The following is a 15,755-nucleotide window of genomic DNA, read 5'->3' as shown; positions in this document are numbered from 1 at the left end:
TTTTTTTTTTCCCTGCGTTTCCTTAATTAGATTCTTCAGTTTTGCCTTGCGTGCCAAAGACACAGAACCCAGATTGAAAAAAGGACAAATTGGAATGAACCAATGAAGGTTTGTGAATGTAATATAAAATCGTGGAAGCACTCGAAACTAATATTACCAGAGAGAGAGAGAAAGAGAGAGAGAGAGAGAGAGAGCCAATTGACATAAGTGGGGTGTGATTATCCAATTGGGTGTGATGTTCACACCCTTCTAATTTACGAACGTCAAATCAGATGAATTAAAAAAATCAACAATTAAAAATTAACAAAAAAATATATAAGAAGTAAAATGAAATATATAGATAATACACCCTATCCAATTTTGTTGCCTTACCGTTTATGTCTATTTGCTCATTGCGCGTGCAGTTGGAGAATGACAGAATTGTCAGAACATTGTTTGAACAATTTTTGACTCCCTCAATTCCTAAAGCCATTCTCTTTCTATGGCCTATACCCAAGTAGCTAGCTAGGTTTCTAGTTGAGCATACAAGTCACTAATCATTATTTTTTTCGATTCCAACTAATCTCTGTTCTTTTTTATGTTGGCGTGCATTGGTTAGAACGGATATAATCCTTTAAACAATAATTTTGTATTTTAAAAACGAATTAACTTTTCTACTTTAATATGAAATAAACTGTGTTTCGGTCGATTATTTATATGTTTAGAATTGATCGGACACATGTGTATGAGTTAATTGTGACCGTTTATACATGTGAGGTCTACAAGCTATAAGGTATCAATAGCTGAAATCACGTCCGACCATGTATGCCGTCCTTCTTAATAGGATTTGGGAAGAAAGTTGAGACCCCATAGTGATCTTATTTTCTATTTTCTTGGATTCTAACAAAAGCATAATTGAGGTTTATAAACATAAACGACAAGGAAACATCACATCTGAAGCAATGGATGGAGAGATTAGGAGGAGGATTACTCCAACGTTTTGTGCCTTTTGTTTTCGTTATGAGATGACTAATGTCTAATCTAAATGCTGTTGCCATGATTAATATAAAACATGGCGTGTGTGTGGGCGTGGCCGCATTTCTTGCTACAATCAGTCCATTGCAACGCGTGGATGGATCATTGAGAAGATAACTGAGGATAGGACTAGAAACCGACATGCGTTTTAATTGTAGAGCATGATTCTCTTACTTTAAAATTTTTCTTTCGTTCATTCTCATTTTATTTAAATAGTTATATTAAATCACGTCAACATCATTTTATGTTGATTTTTTTAAAAAGAGAAAAAAACCAAGAGGAAGGTGAGAATGAATGGCAGAGAAAGGGAGATTTAGATAATAGAGAATCATACTCCTTTAACTTTTGATTAAAATTTAACTTTTGATTGAAAACACTTTTTTTTTTTAATTTTCTGGTGATGACTTGTTTTTCTTACTAGTCAAGCAGCCTGTATTTGTTACTGGAAGATCCAGTTAACCTAAAGACGGTGTCAATTTGCCATCATCATCATCATCATCATTAATATTTGATGGAGGGATGGACTAATAAGTTTAATTGACAAGTTGTGGCCTCGAATTTCAACTCAATTAATTCAAGGCTTTCTTATGTTTTTCAACCGTAACCGTTGTTAGCAATTGGTGTTGCATATTACCAATATGTTATAATGACAAATGCTAAGGGAAATCCCTCAAAGTGAGGTTCTTTGTGAACTTTCTATCACCTCACATTTTAATGTCAATTTTCGTGTCAATATTATAAAACATCGTGTCAAAACATAAGGTGACAAAGAATTCACAGACAGTCACACTTTTGAGAGAGTTTCCTTAGCATTTTTTGCTTATAATATAAGTGCGCGTCAAATTTATATTTCGAGAAATGCTAAGGAGGCTTTCTTCTTGTACTCTTTGTCACATCACAATTTAACATCAATTATCGTGTCAACGCTATAAAGCATAGTGCAAAAAACATGAGATGACATAGAGTTACCATTTTTTAGAGTCTTTTTAACATTTCTTTTATATATTTTTTATGTATTTAGAAAGTATATACTTGGCTTCTTTCATTGGAATACTCCTTCTTACTTACTTACTTATCAATCACATTTGACATGTGTGCATAAAAGTTAAATTTCTTGTTTTTGATAAGTTATTTGTTCATGTCTTAAGCCCTGATTTAAAGAGAGCAAATTGTGGATTTGTGGTAACAAAAATTCCATTCCTCTGATTGGTGGTTTTTGCCTAACGTTTTATAAAATGTGGCATGGTTTCATCTCTCTTGATGACCAGTTCTGATTTAAGGAAGAAATGGTGATCGAGGAGAAATGGATTCGTTGTGCGAAAAGTGTGTTACCACCCGTGGCTGCCTACCTAGCACAAGTCATGGGCCCACTTCAACAACACCGATATTATTTTCACTTGGCCACCTGTTCAATTCGTTAGGTGTGAGGTTTTATTGCAAAATGCCTCAGTGTTAGTTAAAGTGGGGTAATTCTATTTAAAGGGCTTGTTCTCAAGCCTTATGGCCTATGTGAGACAGAGGAATTTTGACACTCTCCCGCACGTGAAACCCCATTTTATGGGTCACACGTGAAGTTTCACACATCAGCAACCACGTGGAGCCAAGCCGGGGCTCACCAGTTCACGTGGGGTCAATAGGGACCCACCCATTCATGTGGCATCTCTTGGCCTACATGGAGCCAAGTCAGGGCTCACCCATTCGTGCGGGGTCAAAGAGGAACCACCCGTTCACGTGGCAGTACCGGCCCGTCCCCTGACTCTAATACCATCTTAAATTTTAGGTAGACGGGGCATGGGCCCACTCCAACAACACCGATATTGTCCCCACTTAGCCACCTGCTCAATCTGCCAGATGTGGGGTTTTAATACAAAAGGTCTCGGTGATAGTTATAGTGGGGTAATTCTATTTAAAAGGTTTGTTCTCAAGCCTTCTGGCTGATGTGGGACATAGGAATTCTAACACTCCCTCGCACATGAGACCCCATTTTATAGGTCACACGTGAAGTTCCACACATCGGCAACCACGTAGAGCCAGGTCAGGGACCCACCCATTCACATGGCATCTCTTGGCCTATGTGAAGCCAAGTCAGGGCTCACTCATTCACACGAGGTCAAAGGAGACCTACCCGTTCACATGGCAGTATAGGCTCGTCCCTTGGCTCTGATGCCATCTTAAATTTCAGGTAGATGGGTTGTGGGCCCACTTCAACAAGACCGATATTGTCCCCACTTGGCCACCTGTTCAATCCGTCAAGTGTGGGGTTTTAATACAAATGGCCTCGGTGTTAGTTAGAGTGAGGTAATTCTATTTAAAGGGTTTATTCTCAAGCCTTCTGACCGATGTAGGACAAAGTAATTCTAACAATATTTTGTAATACTATAGTGATACATGGCATTGCATGCTACTGCTTTGAAATTCTTGTATGTTTGATGTTCCAATCCTTATAATCTAATAAAAATAATACTTGGCTACTTAAGGGATGAGTAAGAGTTCTTACTCACAATTGTTCGCTACCAGTTCATTGAACTTCATAATCGTTCACATTATAAATCACTATATAAAGATCGTCTATGCAAAAAATCAATTAAAACTAAGGTCATTTAGTCATCGAAGTGTATAAAAACAGATGTACGAAATTGATAAAAACATTACAACTGTTTATGTATTTGCTACAATATATTAACCAAACGATTTTAGTTTTAATTCATTTTTTGCTGAGATGATATTTACCGGATGACTCGTAATATAAACAATTCTAATCATAAGTACAAAACTCTGTAATTCAAATACGAAGAATTTTAAGTACGAAGTTTTACTTATCTTTGAGTAGTTAAACATTATTCAACTCAATAACTCATTTCAAAGTCCTAATAAACTTTCAAATTTTGATTTATACCAAGACAAAAAGCGAAGAAAGTATTCAAAAATTGGTTTAGTTTGGTACAGCACAGAAGAGGTGGAGGGAATCCCCAGAGCCACAGGGCCACAGAGCCACAGGCAAAGCAAAACGATGCGCACCAGAAGGCACTGGGAGCTAGCTGTGTGCTGAAAAACTATGTACTCTTTGAACTGCGAATCTTATGTGTACAACCTCAGTCGCATGACACGTACACGTTTCGTTGGGTGGCAGGTGTCTAAAATTTGAATCGCTGACTCCAAAAATTCCAAACTTACATAAGAACAAAGAAAATTTGCACAATAGTATATGAATTTTTTCCAATTTATCAAATTATCACCTAGACTAAAGAAATTTACAGTTGACCACTCAAATTTTGAATTATATTCGAGCACATATGTGATATGTCTGCTTCTATTCATTCTCATTTCCGTCGGATAATGGCTCGTGACAAGAAGATGTGCACTTTGTAAAAGCTATTTTCGTAATTTCAATCTAACATGGTCTAGGTTTGATGAGTTCTGAGTTTTGTAGGAGAAAAAAGTTGTATTAACACATAATTTAGCAGCTATGAGATGTCTATTCAGTGATGAACAGTCCCAGTATTTTAAGAGTTGTATGGTATTCAATTTGGAACATATGTTTAGTTTTTTTTTTATTTTTTATAATCAAATGAAACATTTGTTAGATTAGATATTACATAAGAAAGCTGACGGAGTTTAAATCTGTACTTTTATCCTATGCCGACATTCTTCTCCATCACTGTGATAAGGAATCACTTCCGTTCACATGAGTAATTGTACACAATTATAAAGGTTAAAAGGAATACCATTTATGCAATTTTCTCCAAAAATAAAAGAGGATAAAATGAAAAGAATTAAATGAGAGCCTAATTTATTGCTCTCAACAAACACATGAAGCCACAGACTGACATACGTTACCTCAGATTAAACCCCCATCCCGTCAAGAAATGAGAGAGATTTTTTCCCCTAGCTTAGTTAGGTGGTTGAGAATATTGGTCTGTGTTTTTATGGAGCTAAAACAGGTTTAGGTACACCACTAATTATTGGATTAAATTCCCATCAAATATCTCTGCCCCCACTAAACACCCCATCTATATATTTGTCTTCACTTCTCATTACATCCCTCATCACCCCAATCATCCTCCAAAACCCCATTAAAGTTTTCAACTTTGAGCTTTCACACCCTAAGAACAAAACCCTAATCAGTTTCTTATGCTTCTTCTCGCCTAGAGCTATGAACTTTACCACTGTCACCGCCACCATCCAAACCCCAGATACGGACACCGAACCGCCCTCGCCGTCGGACCCCAAATCCAACTTCTTCAGCAGCAGGTCCTTATCCTTCACCAACGGCGCGTTCCAGCCTCACTCGACGCCGACAATGGTGGTTGCCTACAAAGAATGTCTCAAGAACCATGCTGCCAGCTTAGGCGGCCACGCTCTCGACGGTTGCGGCGAGTTCATGCCTTCCCCCTCCTCCAACCCAGCTGACCCGACCTCTCTAAAATGCGCCGCTTGTGGCTGTCACCGCAACTTCCACCGCCTTGAGCAGTACAGACCCAAAAGTAATGTTATTCGCAACCCCCACCGCCTGCTACCGGCGCCGAAACCAGCTCACTACAACCACAGCTCAAGCCCCAGCCCGAGCTCGAGCCCCAACCCAACTTTGAGCCCGCAGTCTCCACCGCCAGTCTCCCACTTGCCCCCCTCCTATTTCGCTTCCCCGCCGCAAATGCTGCTCGCTCTCAGTTCCGGCTTCTCTGGGCCGTCTGATGAGCACCCCCACCAGCACCAACTCAATCCGACGGCTGTGAAGAAAACGGAGAAGTACCCAGGTGAGAAAAAGAGATCCAGAACAAGGTTCAGCCAAGAGCAGAAGGAAAAGATGTCGTCTTTTGCCGAGAAAGTGGGGTGGAGATTGCAAAAGAGCGAAGAAAGACTGGTGGAGGATTTCTGCAGCGAGGTGGGGATTGGGAGGGGAGTTTTCAAGGTTTGGATGCACAATAACAAGCACGGTCGGAGGAGATTGGAGAGATCGGGCGGTGGAAACGGCAGCATAGGCGGCGGTGCGAATATGAACAAAAATGTCAGTGAGATCAACGGTGATGGTGAAAGACTTGGTTTTGACTCCATGAATGCTCACATCGCCGGCTACAATGTCAATGCCAACCCCCTGAACGAAGGCAGCAGAGCAAGTTTCCACCTTTCCAATAATGGGTCGTCGTCTTCGTCCTGAAACAGAGAGAAAGATGGAAGCTTTGGGAGATATTAAAGTTAATTAATCACGCTTATTAGTATAAACATCTCTTGTTAATTCGCTAGCACGTTCGTTAATTAAGGCTACCGAGTACTGACTGATCTGCTACTGTTTTGGCGAGGTCGAGAGGAAGGGATTAGAGAGGATAACGATTAAAGAGAAAGTTAATCATATGTTTAGCTGAAAGATATTATTCTTAATGCAAAGTTAATTAGTCGATGTTTTTAGCTTTCCATTAGTAATATAAAGTTGCTTTCTTATGCAGACATGTTTGTTTGTTTTCTAGCTGCTGATTAGTCTTTTTCCTTGTGGTTTAACGATTATAATATTTGATATTTCCATTTTTGGGTGGCATGAACATCCTTTGGGAATTTGGTGTTTGGTAATTTTAAATTCCCTTTAAATGTTTAATATTATCCATTAAGCTTAAAGGCAAAGCCTTCCCCATGCTTGTTTGTCTTAAATTATAGGGCACTCGCATTCCTAATTTTATTGAATTAAATTTTAACTTGAATAATATTTAGTTATTTAAAGGATGAGTGAGGGTTTTTATAAGGAAAAATAAAATAAAATATTGCTTGTTGATGATTTATAAAATTTCGCGTTTGTAATGAAAACAGTTTATATTAGAAGTCACTTTATAAAGATCGTCTTTGTTAAAATTTAAATAAAACTAAATTCGTTTGGTTGTTGAATTATATAAAAATAGATAACGAAATTGGTAAAAGTATTATGAACCTTCTATGTATTTGTTACAATGCTACAATATATTAACTAAACGACCTTAGATTTAATTTATTTTTTACATAAATGATCTTTACAATGTGATCATAATATGAACGGTTATGAATCATAAACATAAAGCTCTCTGATTTGAACATGAAAAGTTTTGAGGAGGAATTCCTACTCATCTTTGAGTAGTTAAGCATGATTCAATCATATTGTATTATACTATTATTGGTATGACAGGTGTTATTCACATTTAGATACTGTTGTTGGGAAAAGTATCCTCGTCGGATCCTTTTCCTGAGGATTTCGAAGATCGTGTAATTATATTCGTTCATCGTATATCATACGATCAGTTTTTATTAGGTACTATTTATATTTAATTTAAATTTTAAAATGATTTCTAACCGCACAATGTACGATGAACGGACATGATTACACGATTCTCGAGATCCTTAAAAAAAGAATCCGACGAGAATCCTTCCCCATTGTTGGTTCGATATAGTATTGGAGAACCTCCAAATCATTCAACACAAATGTAAGTAGGAGGAGATAAAAAAAAGATTAGTGGTAATTAATTTTCATGAGATAGGGCATAAGATTATCAGGTCGAGATCTAGAACCGAGTCCCCGTGACTCTTTAAATTGAGATAGATTTGGGACCAGCAAACAAAAATTAATAATCTCCTTCATCAAACTTGTTCTTTGGCCTTATAATATTAATGTTTCCCTTCTGACATCACCAAATCCACCATTCCCATACTTATGATCCTCACTTGTCTGTCAAAGTTGTGCAAGGTCCTTTCATTTTCATAGTTTTCCCTCCACATTTCACTCAATCACTGAGAACGGAAAGACCCCTTGCACAGAACGGGTCCACAATTTTAAATGACGTCCTTAGTAATGTTATGTCGAGAAAAACTTATTACACATGAATTTGCATATCTGATTTAAGATGCAATTGTAGTAATATGTATGTACTAAAACAAAGGAAAATTACATCAAAATTAAGATACATCTCAACAAAAACAAATATAAATAACCGACACACTGCTAACGTAACGGGAGTTGCTTTGCCATGATGTTTAGACTTAAAACGAGGAAAATGATAAACTACGGACGCCCGGATTAGGTACGAAGTTTGAACCCAGAAGGGACACATGTAAAAGATGTGTTGTCATGCTGTGCATGCAGTTGTCTAATTTTGAATGCTAAAGATGATTGCCTGGGCTTTTAAGGCAAGCCAAGCGGGAGAGGGGTTTGGCTTAATCCAAAAATTAATAATTAAAATTAGGGTTTAGGTGATGGAAGCGGTGCCCAGGAGCCTGTACAAACGCCACCTTTCCTTGTTTGATTGGTTGCTTAAAACGGCAAGCATTGCTGATGAATATATTTATATATAAATTATAATCCAGTATATATATATATATATATATGTTGATGAACGATCGTGATGATGACACGTTTCTCTCGGAGATTCTCCTAATCCAATTTTGTTGTAATCAATTTGATCCACCGCCCTATTTGTACACACGTGTCAAGAATCAAAGGTTAAGTCCTTGTTCTTTATTCTTCCTTACTTTACTTGGGACTTAGATCTCTTCATATTTTAATTTGGATTTTTAACTGATTCTGTTGGAAGATGAATTATTTGTTAGGCAACAAATAAAAAAGAAAGAAGCAATGCTTTTGACATTCTCGGTTGGTTTGTTTGACAAATACGTGAGGGCTTATTGGGAAAATGGAATGGCTTCATTCTTTTGGGGCCCAAATCTTTACAAATAGAAGACCGAAATTGTTTGTGAAATGTCACTTAGAGCGGCAGGCATTGCAAATTTGAAAGTAATGATGTTTACGCATACTGACGTGAGTTTAATTTTCATCGATTTTTCAAATAATTAACAATTTAACTCACTAGCTTTTATCGTTATTAAAAAAATACTGTTATATGATGAAATCAATTTTAAGTGGCAAATAAAATAAGGACAAGCGAAGGCTATTGTCGCAACTAGCCATTTTAGCTACTTATAATGTTCCAAAGTTTCCGAAAACGCTTTCAGCAGTGTTTTACAACATGCTTATAACTTATCATCTACTCAAATCTGGTTGTAACATGATGTACTACGTGATAGTGTTCTATTACATGTGAAGTATGTTTGTTCCCTATTCATATAAAAATATAGGATACTTAGGGTGGTCCCTCTCAAGGACTCCTCTCTTTAGAAGACCGTTTTCAAAGGCAAGTCCTGTCGATGAGCTCTCAAGTATGTCAAAAACAACATGGGAACAAAAATGAGGGCTCCACTTGAACCTTCCTACGAACAAAATTTATACTCTCTAGCTTTCGTGACACCAAAACCAACGGCTCTCTTTTGAGTTTTGACAAGTATAGGACTCTTTATATCAACCTTAATTCAACTTGAGCAATGAATAAATCACGCTCAAGTCTTCCTTCTTGGTGCTTTTTGAACTTCTTCACCACACAATTTCCACTTCTTTGTACTTCTTCAAGCTTTTTCTCCTCCTGCAATTTGATATACAAATAATGATTATCGCTCTTTGTAGCGACAAAAAGAGAGCAACAGTTAACACCTATCATTTAACTTGTATATACGATCAAATATTAAGTGTGTGGATGAGAAATGCGTTATCTGATATTCAGAGTTTGACACAATTACACTCGATTTTATTCCTTATTTGAGGAAAACTGTAAAAGATAATGTAAAGTTGGGTACAAACAAAATACTCAGTCAATAAATTGGCCGGCTGTGGCCATCATTATCAAGAAATTAGCATGTCATTATATACTTATAATCATAATCATAACAATTTAGAACGTACCTGTCAAACCTATTCATAATACACACGCATGTAAAGATGAGACATCAACATTTGAAACTAGACTCATACCATCCCATTACACAAGTTCGATTGGTTCAAAAATATGATTTTAATCCAACGAATGCGATTTGTTTGTTTCTTTTAACCATCAAATCTATGTAGAATCGAATTTAGTTCATATCTAAAAAATGAAGACCGTATATGCCCCCAGACCAAATTATACCTTGTAGTGCAACTTGTTGTTATAATGATTTTGACACAAATGATATTTTACCGGAAAAGAGATTCGAACTTACTTCAAAATAGAAAAACGCTATTATAACCAACTTGACTACGATTAGATCGACTGATACGATGATTTAAGTTGCCTAACATCTGCAAGATAGTTACTTGATCCAAAACAATGTCCGATAGGGTTTAGTGGGCCTAACTAGCCCAATACATTACCACAGTGGGCCTAGCCAGCAGTCCAGTTTTTTATTAAAACGACATCGCATCAAATCATTGGTGGCAGTGAAGCAAAGATCTAATTACAACCCTCCGATCTTATGCAAATCCATTAAATAATTGTTCGTATAAAGCCTTTCATCTTCGACAAAACCCTAGACTGAGTGACAGCTGAAACTCGATTGCAAAAATGGTGCAGCGTCTCACATATCGCGCCCGGCACAGCTACGCCACCAAATCCAACCAGCACAGGATCGTCAAAACCCCTGGTAAGCTAAATATTACTGCTCTTAAACCCTAATTCTGTTCGCTTCCTTTTTGGGTCAAATTTGTGTGTATTTGCATATGAAATGTTGGATTAAGATGGTTTTTTGAGATTAAGATTGTATTTTGATTTGTGGGTTTTGTTTAATATGTGTTAATTGAAGTTCTGGTGCTTTTATTGATGATTGTTTTGGGTGTTACAGGAGGGAAGCTAGTGTACCAGACCACTAAGAAGAGGGCAAGCGGGCCCAAGTGCCCTGTTACCGGCAAGAGGATTCAAGGGGTATGTATTTGCCTTGTTTAAAATCGAAATGTTGTGTTTGTTTTCACATTTTGTGTTGATTTAATAGGATTTCGTTGTTAGTTTCGTATCCGTTGTATTTTTGTGGATTCCCACTTCCCAGTGTTTTGCATTTGCAAATGAATGAAAGTTTAGTTCTTTTACTTAGCGATATGCCGCAACGATAATGCCAGTTATTGGTAGGTTATGCATTAGAGTTGAAGCTACTATGTACGAAACTGTTGATCTACCCTCGTGTAATTGGATTCAAATAATTTGTGCTAGAATTATCAATATCATGCTCAGTTCACCATTGTGTGTAGAGATGAAACAGTTCAAGTTCTCGTGAATTTAACCTTTTCTCGAAGCTCGAAGTAAAAAGTACCCTTGAACTTATACATTCTGTTTGCAAAACAATATTGTGCATAATGATTGCGTAGTCCAGTTGCTTTAAGTTTGTTCTGAGTGGTGATACATTGTTGTCATTGTTTGTAGATCCCTCACTTGAGGCCTACTGAGTATAAGAGGTCCAGATTATCTAGGAATCGGAGGACTGTTAACCGAGCTTATGGAGGTGTATTGTCTGGAGGTGCTGTCAAAGAAAGGTTTGTGTATTGATTTCATTACAACATTTTCTTCTTCTTTTCATGTTATGTTGCACCGATGGGATTTAGACAAGTTGCTTTCTATTGGTTTGCAGGATCATCAGGGCCTTTCTGGTGGAGGAACAGAAGATTGTGAAAAAGGTGTTGAAGATCCAGAAGGCAAAGGAAAAGCAAGCTTCAAAGACCAAATGAAACTCTACCGAGTTCTAAGTAGCTTCAGACTACGCTGATTTTGGCTTATGGTGAGCTATGGGATCTAATTCGAGGTGTTCCAATTTGTACCTTTACATTTTGTTGTGGATGGTTTAAGTTATGATGTTAAGTACATTTTCTTCAGAAATCCATCCTACCATGGAATTTCCTGTTTTGTATTTCAGTGGTAACATATACGCTTTCGAATTATTTGTGTAGTGTCAGATTACTAGCTTTATTTGCGATTGTAGTTATGTCACGGTTTTTACATGTTTCTGCTTGTGAATGGTGGGAACTCTACATGTTTCATCTTGCCCCAGGGGACATAGAAGTGCAATTTTTCAAGGGAAACAGTAAATGACCACCTAGCTTCTGTCATGAAGTGAAAGTATTCGCAGTCTAATACAACAAGGGTTTTTCTACGTCTCCCTCAAGCACACAAGATCAAGCTGAAAAGCGCTTCAGCCTGGCGACCTATTTGTCGCGTCTCCTTGAACGGAGGATGGTCTTTGAGGTCATTCACCCAAGACAAAAGTGCCAGGGTCTTCGGGCCTCATGGAAAAACGGTACCAACAGCTCATGGAAGAGTGGTAGCAGCAGCCTTAATGGCACTCAGTCTTTCCCTTTGGTCCTCATAACAGCACTCCTGGTATGATCTGATCAATATCAGAATCACTTGTTTGTAGTTGGCAATTAGGAATCGCAGTGACGAAATTTCTCTGTGCAGGATGTCCTGTCTTTCTTTAAAAAGCGAGGCTACCTTTAACATCCTACGGTTCCCAACTGTTTGAAGTGATTAAATATGACTCAAAAGTATGACAGATCATGATCATGCAGTAAAAAAGAGCAGGAACCCTTTTTCATCAATGTACTCGAGGATGACGGAGTGACTAGGTGATCTCGGTGATCGGGTTGCTTTCATGAATAAGAACAGGAACCCTTTTGTGGACATGATTGTAGGATAGCAGCAGCTCCCTCTCCCTCTCTCTCTCTCTCTCTCTCTCTCTCTCTCTCTCGCAACTTGGAAGAGGTCTAGAAAATTTTGGTCTTTTTTATGTTTTGAATGATACAAGAATATGTTTTGGTAAAATTCTCTTGGATAAAGAATAAGAAAAAATGAAAGTTGGGCTTAGACTGATATCCAAATGGGCCTATCTCAGCTTCACATTTTGCTCTCTCCACGTTCTAACGACTCTCATGAATATTTCGGCTCCGGATCCAATTGAAAGTACATACTCCCTTGGTTCTTGTCTCCCCCCATGTACCAAAAAGGTCATTATAAAGAGACAAACAAGACCAAACCTTCGACTGTTTTTTTACAAATTATTTACATTAAACTACAAGAAGGGAGATTCGAACACTGGATCTCAATTGCAAAGGCAAATACTCTTAATCAACTGAGTTACAAGCCACTTACAAACTTTCTCGTTAATTATCCCACCTATGCTCATTGCAAATCCTAATCCAATTTTTTGGTTTTTTTTGTTTTTGGGTCCAAGTATGATCCAATGCTTAGTACATATATAAAGCTTTCATCCAACATCCACGTTATTGCTTTGAACACAAAAAACAAAACATGTTGATTAATGTTTTTAGGTCTCTCGAGTCTGAGGACATGACTTAGTTAATTTGATAGAGGACCCCAAACATGTCAAACCTGATCAGCGTTCTATTTCCTTAATCATACACTTTGGAGTTCAATTAGCAAAAAGAATTCTACAAACACGAAACTTAATCAAATAATGAGCTATAGTCTATGGCTAGCACAAACTAAAAAGCTAAGAAACATTAGTAATTATGCAATGTTTCTAATTACGAGACAAGTTTAAGTATAGCATCTGGTTGTGGACATTTCAGTCGGACATGGCGAAGACTCCCACGTCAAACTTGACTTCCATGCATCCCCTCCTCCTACATCCACAGGCAAAGGCAAACTACTCATCAATGGAAACCCAATATTTGATCTCGCACTTGTCTCCCACTGTTGATCGTCTCTTTCTTCTGTCACGTTCGAGTTCACATTTTGAATGTTTTTAATCAACCCAGCTATATTGTCATAAACATTGCCAAGGTTATTATTACTTCCTTGCATGACCTCATGATGATGTGGCAATGCCATTGACGAAAAGCCTCCATTAGTAGTACTAAAGTCAAAATTAGTACTCTCTGCAGAGGCGCCCTTGACGTTGTTGCTGCCATTGTAATCTCCAAGCATCGAGGATGACATGTTTAACAACAACGAGGGCACATCCGCCGTGCATTTTGCCGCTGATTGTCCGGATGAAGTTTCTAGAGGTGATGGAAATGGGAAGCTAGGGTTAGAAAAGTACCCTGATGATCCACTGGGAAAATTGGAGGAAATGGGAAAGTACTGATAGGGTAGTTTGACATTGCAACCCATCATCAGGGGGTTTACGGGTTTGTATGAGTTAAGATAAATATCTAGAGGGGATATGTTGCTTGTTGTGGATGAGATTTGTATGTCATTGTTGTTGCCAGAGAAGTCGGTTTTAGATGTCAGTATTGACATGCTCTCTGAACTAAACTCATGATGTTGATGAGTTGTATTGTGTGCACCTTTGGAGCCTAACATATGATCACCAAATGTGTTTGTTTCAGGCAAGACAGACACCCAAGAGTGATGAGAAAGGGCTTTTTGGTGCGCATTACTTGAATTTGTTTTCTTAAATATCCTGCATATTGCCCATGAATCCTGCAATGTGTATATATTAGCATCGGAAATGTTTTTGTCAACTAATCTCACAAGTTTGACAGCAGATTGAGAGTTTAACAATATAACAATCAAATATTTAGTGAAAATAATGATGCATATATAGAAAAATAGTTTTTCTTTGCTTACATTTGCAGGAATAGTTTTGTCCATGAACGGTGATGATCTCTTTGGTGGGAGTGAATCCGTGAGAGAAGGTAAACGAAACTCATGCATCATCCAGTCGGTTTTGACCCCTTTGGCAGCTCTTCCTTTGTAGAAAACAAGAGATTTCTTCAACCCAATACACTTGGAGGAACTACATGCACCTTCGGATGAGTAGATGGGACGGTCGGTTCCTGTTGCTTTCCAGAATCCGGCTCCGGTAACCCTGTTAGGCCTTGTGCTGTTTCTGTATTTTCTGTCCCTTGGACAGTAGAAATACCACTCCTTCTCCCCAGAAGCTGCCAGCTCTACACATATCATGCAAAAAAGTTAGTTAAAAAGTTTATGGCTAACCTGTTCAAAACAGATGCAACTAAAGCCCTTGTATATTCTGAACAAATTAGGAAGTGAAACCCTAACCTAAAAACAGAGATTACATACACACAAACATATATAATAGATATATATTAGGTTCAAAACTTCTATGTAATAGTGTTAAAAACATAGTGGGCATATCAAAGAACACATAAGAGAGAAAAAGCTGCTATATAATTAATATTCCTCAGATGGAAGTTCTTTTAGTCATGCATGAATATGTAAGATTATGTTTTGAAAAATTACTTGGAAGATCCCAGGGGTCAAATTTATAGATGTCGAGTTGCTTGATGAGCTCAATAGAAAGGGGCCTCTGCTGAACCTTCCTCTTGAGATAAAACCCTACCAGCTCCTCATCAGTTGGATGAAAACGAAACCCTGGCAGCATCACTTCATCCATTTTTTCTCCTCCAATATTATCACTTCTCTCATCCATTTTTTTCTACAAAGCCCTGAAGTACTGGTAGGTATATACTGCTTCTCAATAACTATTTAAAGTTACCCAACAGTGAGAAACTGAAGAAATTAATGTTAAGGTTAATTACAGTGCTCCTGTGTGCATATATAACACCTGAATATGCTGGAAACTGCAGTAAGACCCAAACCCTAGCTGTAGCTAGAAAAGATAAACACACAGAACGAGAACGAAGAAGAGGTAAGGAGGTGGAGTGAAAGCAACGAGTTCAAGATGGCGGTGAGGGTTTGGAGTTAATTTGTAGGGAAAATATATGCTTCCTAAGGAGGGTTCTGCCTCCGAAGGATCAGCCGCCTTTTCTGGTGACTTAATATATATGAGTGTGTGTGTCTTGCGAGGATCACGTTGGCTACTTCACAGTCTCAGACAGCAGTACAGATTGAAATTAAATTAGAAGGGAGCTCTTAAATATTGGAATCAAAATCAAATTAAAATTACACCTACCAAGAAAAAAATTAAAGCTGAAAGTCAAGAAAATAGATTTC

The 15,755-nt window shown here is 37.8% G+C and overlaps 2 protein-coding genes and 1 pseudogene across 4 annotated transcripts; 2 read left to right on the top strand and 1 right to left on the bottom strand.

The window, feature by feature from the left end:
* Nucleotides 1-4,823: 4,823 nt before the first annotated feature.
* LOC137737974 (zinc-finger homeodomain protein 11 pseudogene) lies at nt 4,824-6,454 on the top strand (annotated as a pseudogene). The gene has a single exon (XR_015954611.1). The product of XR_015954611.1 is annotated as a zinc-finger homeodomain protein 11 pseudogene (transcript).
* Nucleotides 6,455-10,313: 3,859 nt separating this feature from the next.
* On the top strand, nt 10,314-11,783 carry LOC137737693 (large ribosomal subunit protein eL34). Its single transcript, XM_068477238.2, has 4 exons — nt 10,314-10,473; nt 10,672-10,751; nt 11,244-11,353; nt 11,449-11,783. Exons 1-4 carry the CDS (start codon nt 10,395-10,397, stop codon nt 11,543-11,545), a joined length of 366 nt encoding a protein of 121 aa, XP_068333339.1. The 5' UTR covers nt 10,314-10,394; the 3' UTR covers nt 11,546-11,783.
* Nucleotides 11,784-13,370: 1,587 nt separating this feature from the next.
* On the bottom strand, nt 13,371-15,231 carry LOC137736709 (uncharacterized). 2 transcript variants are annotated; one of them, XM_088683255.1, is made up of 4 exons: nt 15,042-15,231; nt 14,406-14,728; nt 14,123-14,258; nt 13,371-14,080 (listed from the first exon to the last, which is right to left on the bottom strand). In XM_088683255.1, exons 1-4 carry the CDS (start codon nt 15,229-15,231, stop codon nt 13,371-13,373), a joined length of 1,359 nt encoding a protein of 452 aa, XP_088539381.1. The 2 variants fall into 2 exon arrangements, with proteins under 2 accessions (XP_088539381.1, XP_068332048.2); XM_068475947.2 differs by having other exon boundaries at nt 13,371-14,258.
* Between the last annotated feature and the right edge of the window lie 524 nt (nt 15,232-15,755).

Source organism: Pyrus communis, chromosome 13 (assembly GCF_041283825.1).
Source record: "Pyrus communis isolate YQ-2024b chromosome 13, ASM4128382v1, whole genome shotgun sequence".
Classification (NCBI taxonomy): Eukaryota; Viridiplantae; Streptophyta; class Magnoliopsida; order Rosales; family Rosaceae; genus Pyrus; species Pyrus communis.
Note: the sequence above shows the minus strand (reverse complement) of the source record. Positions and strands in the feature narration are given on the sequence as shown.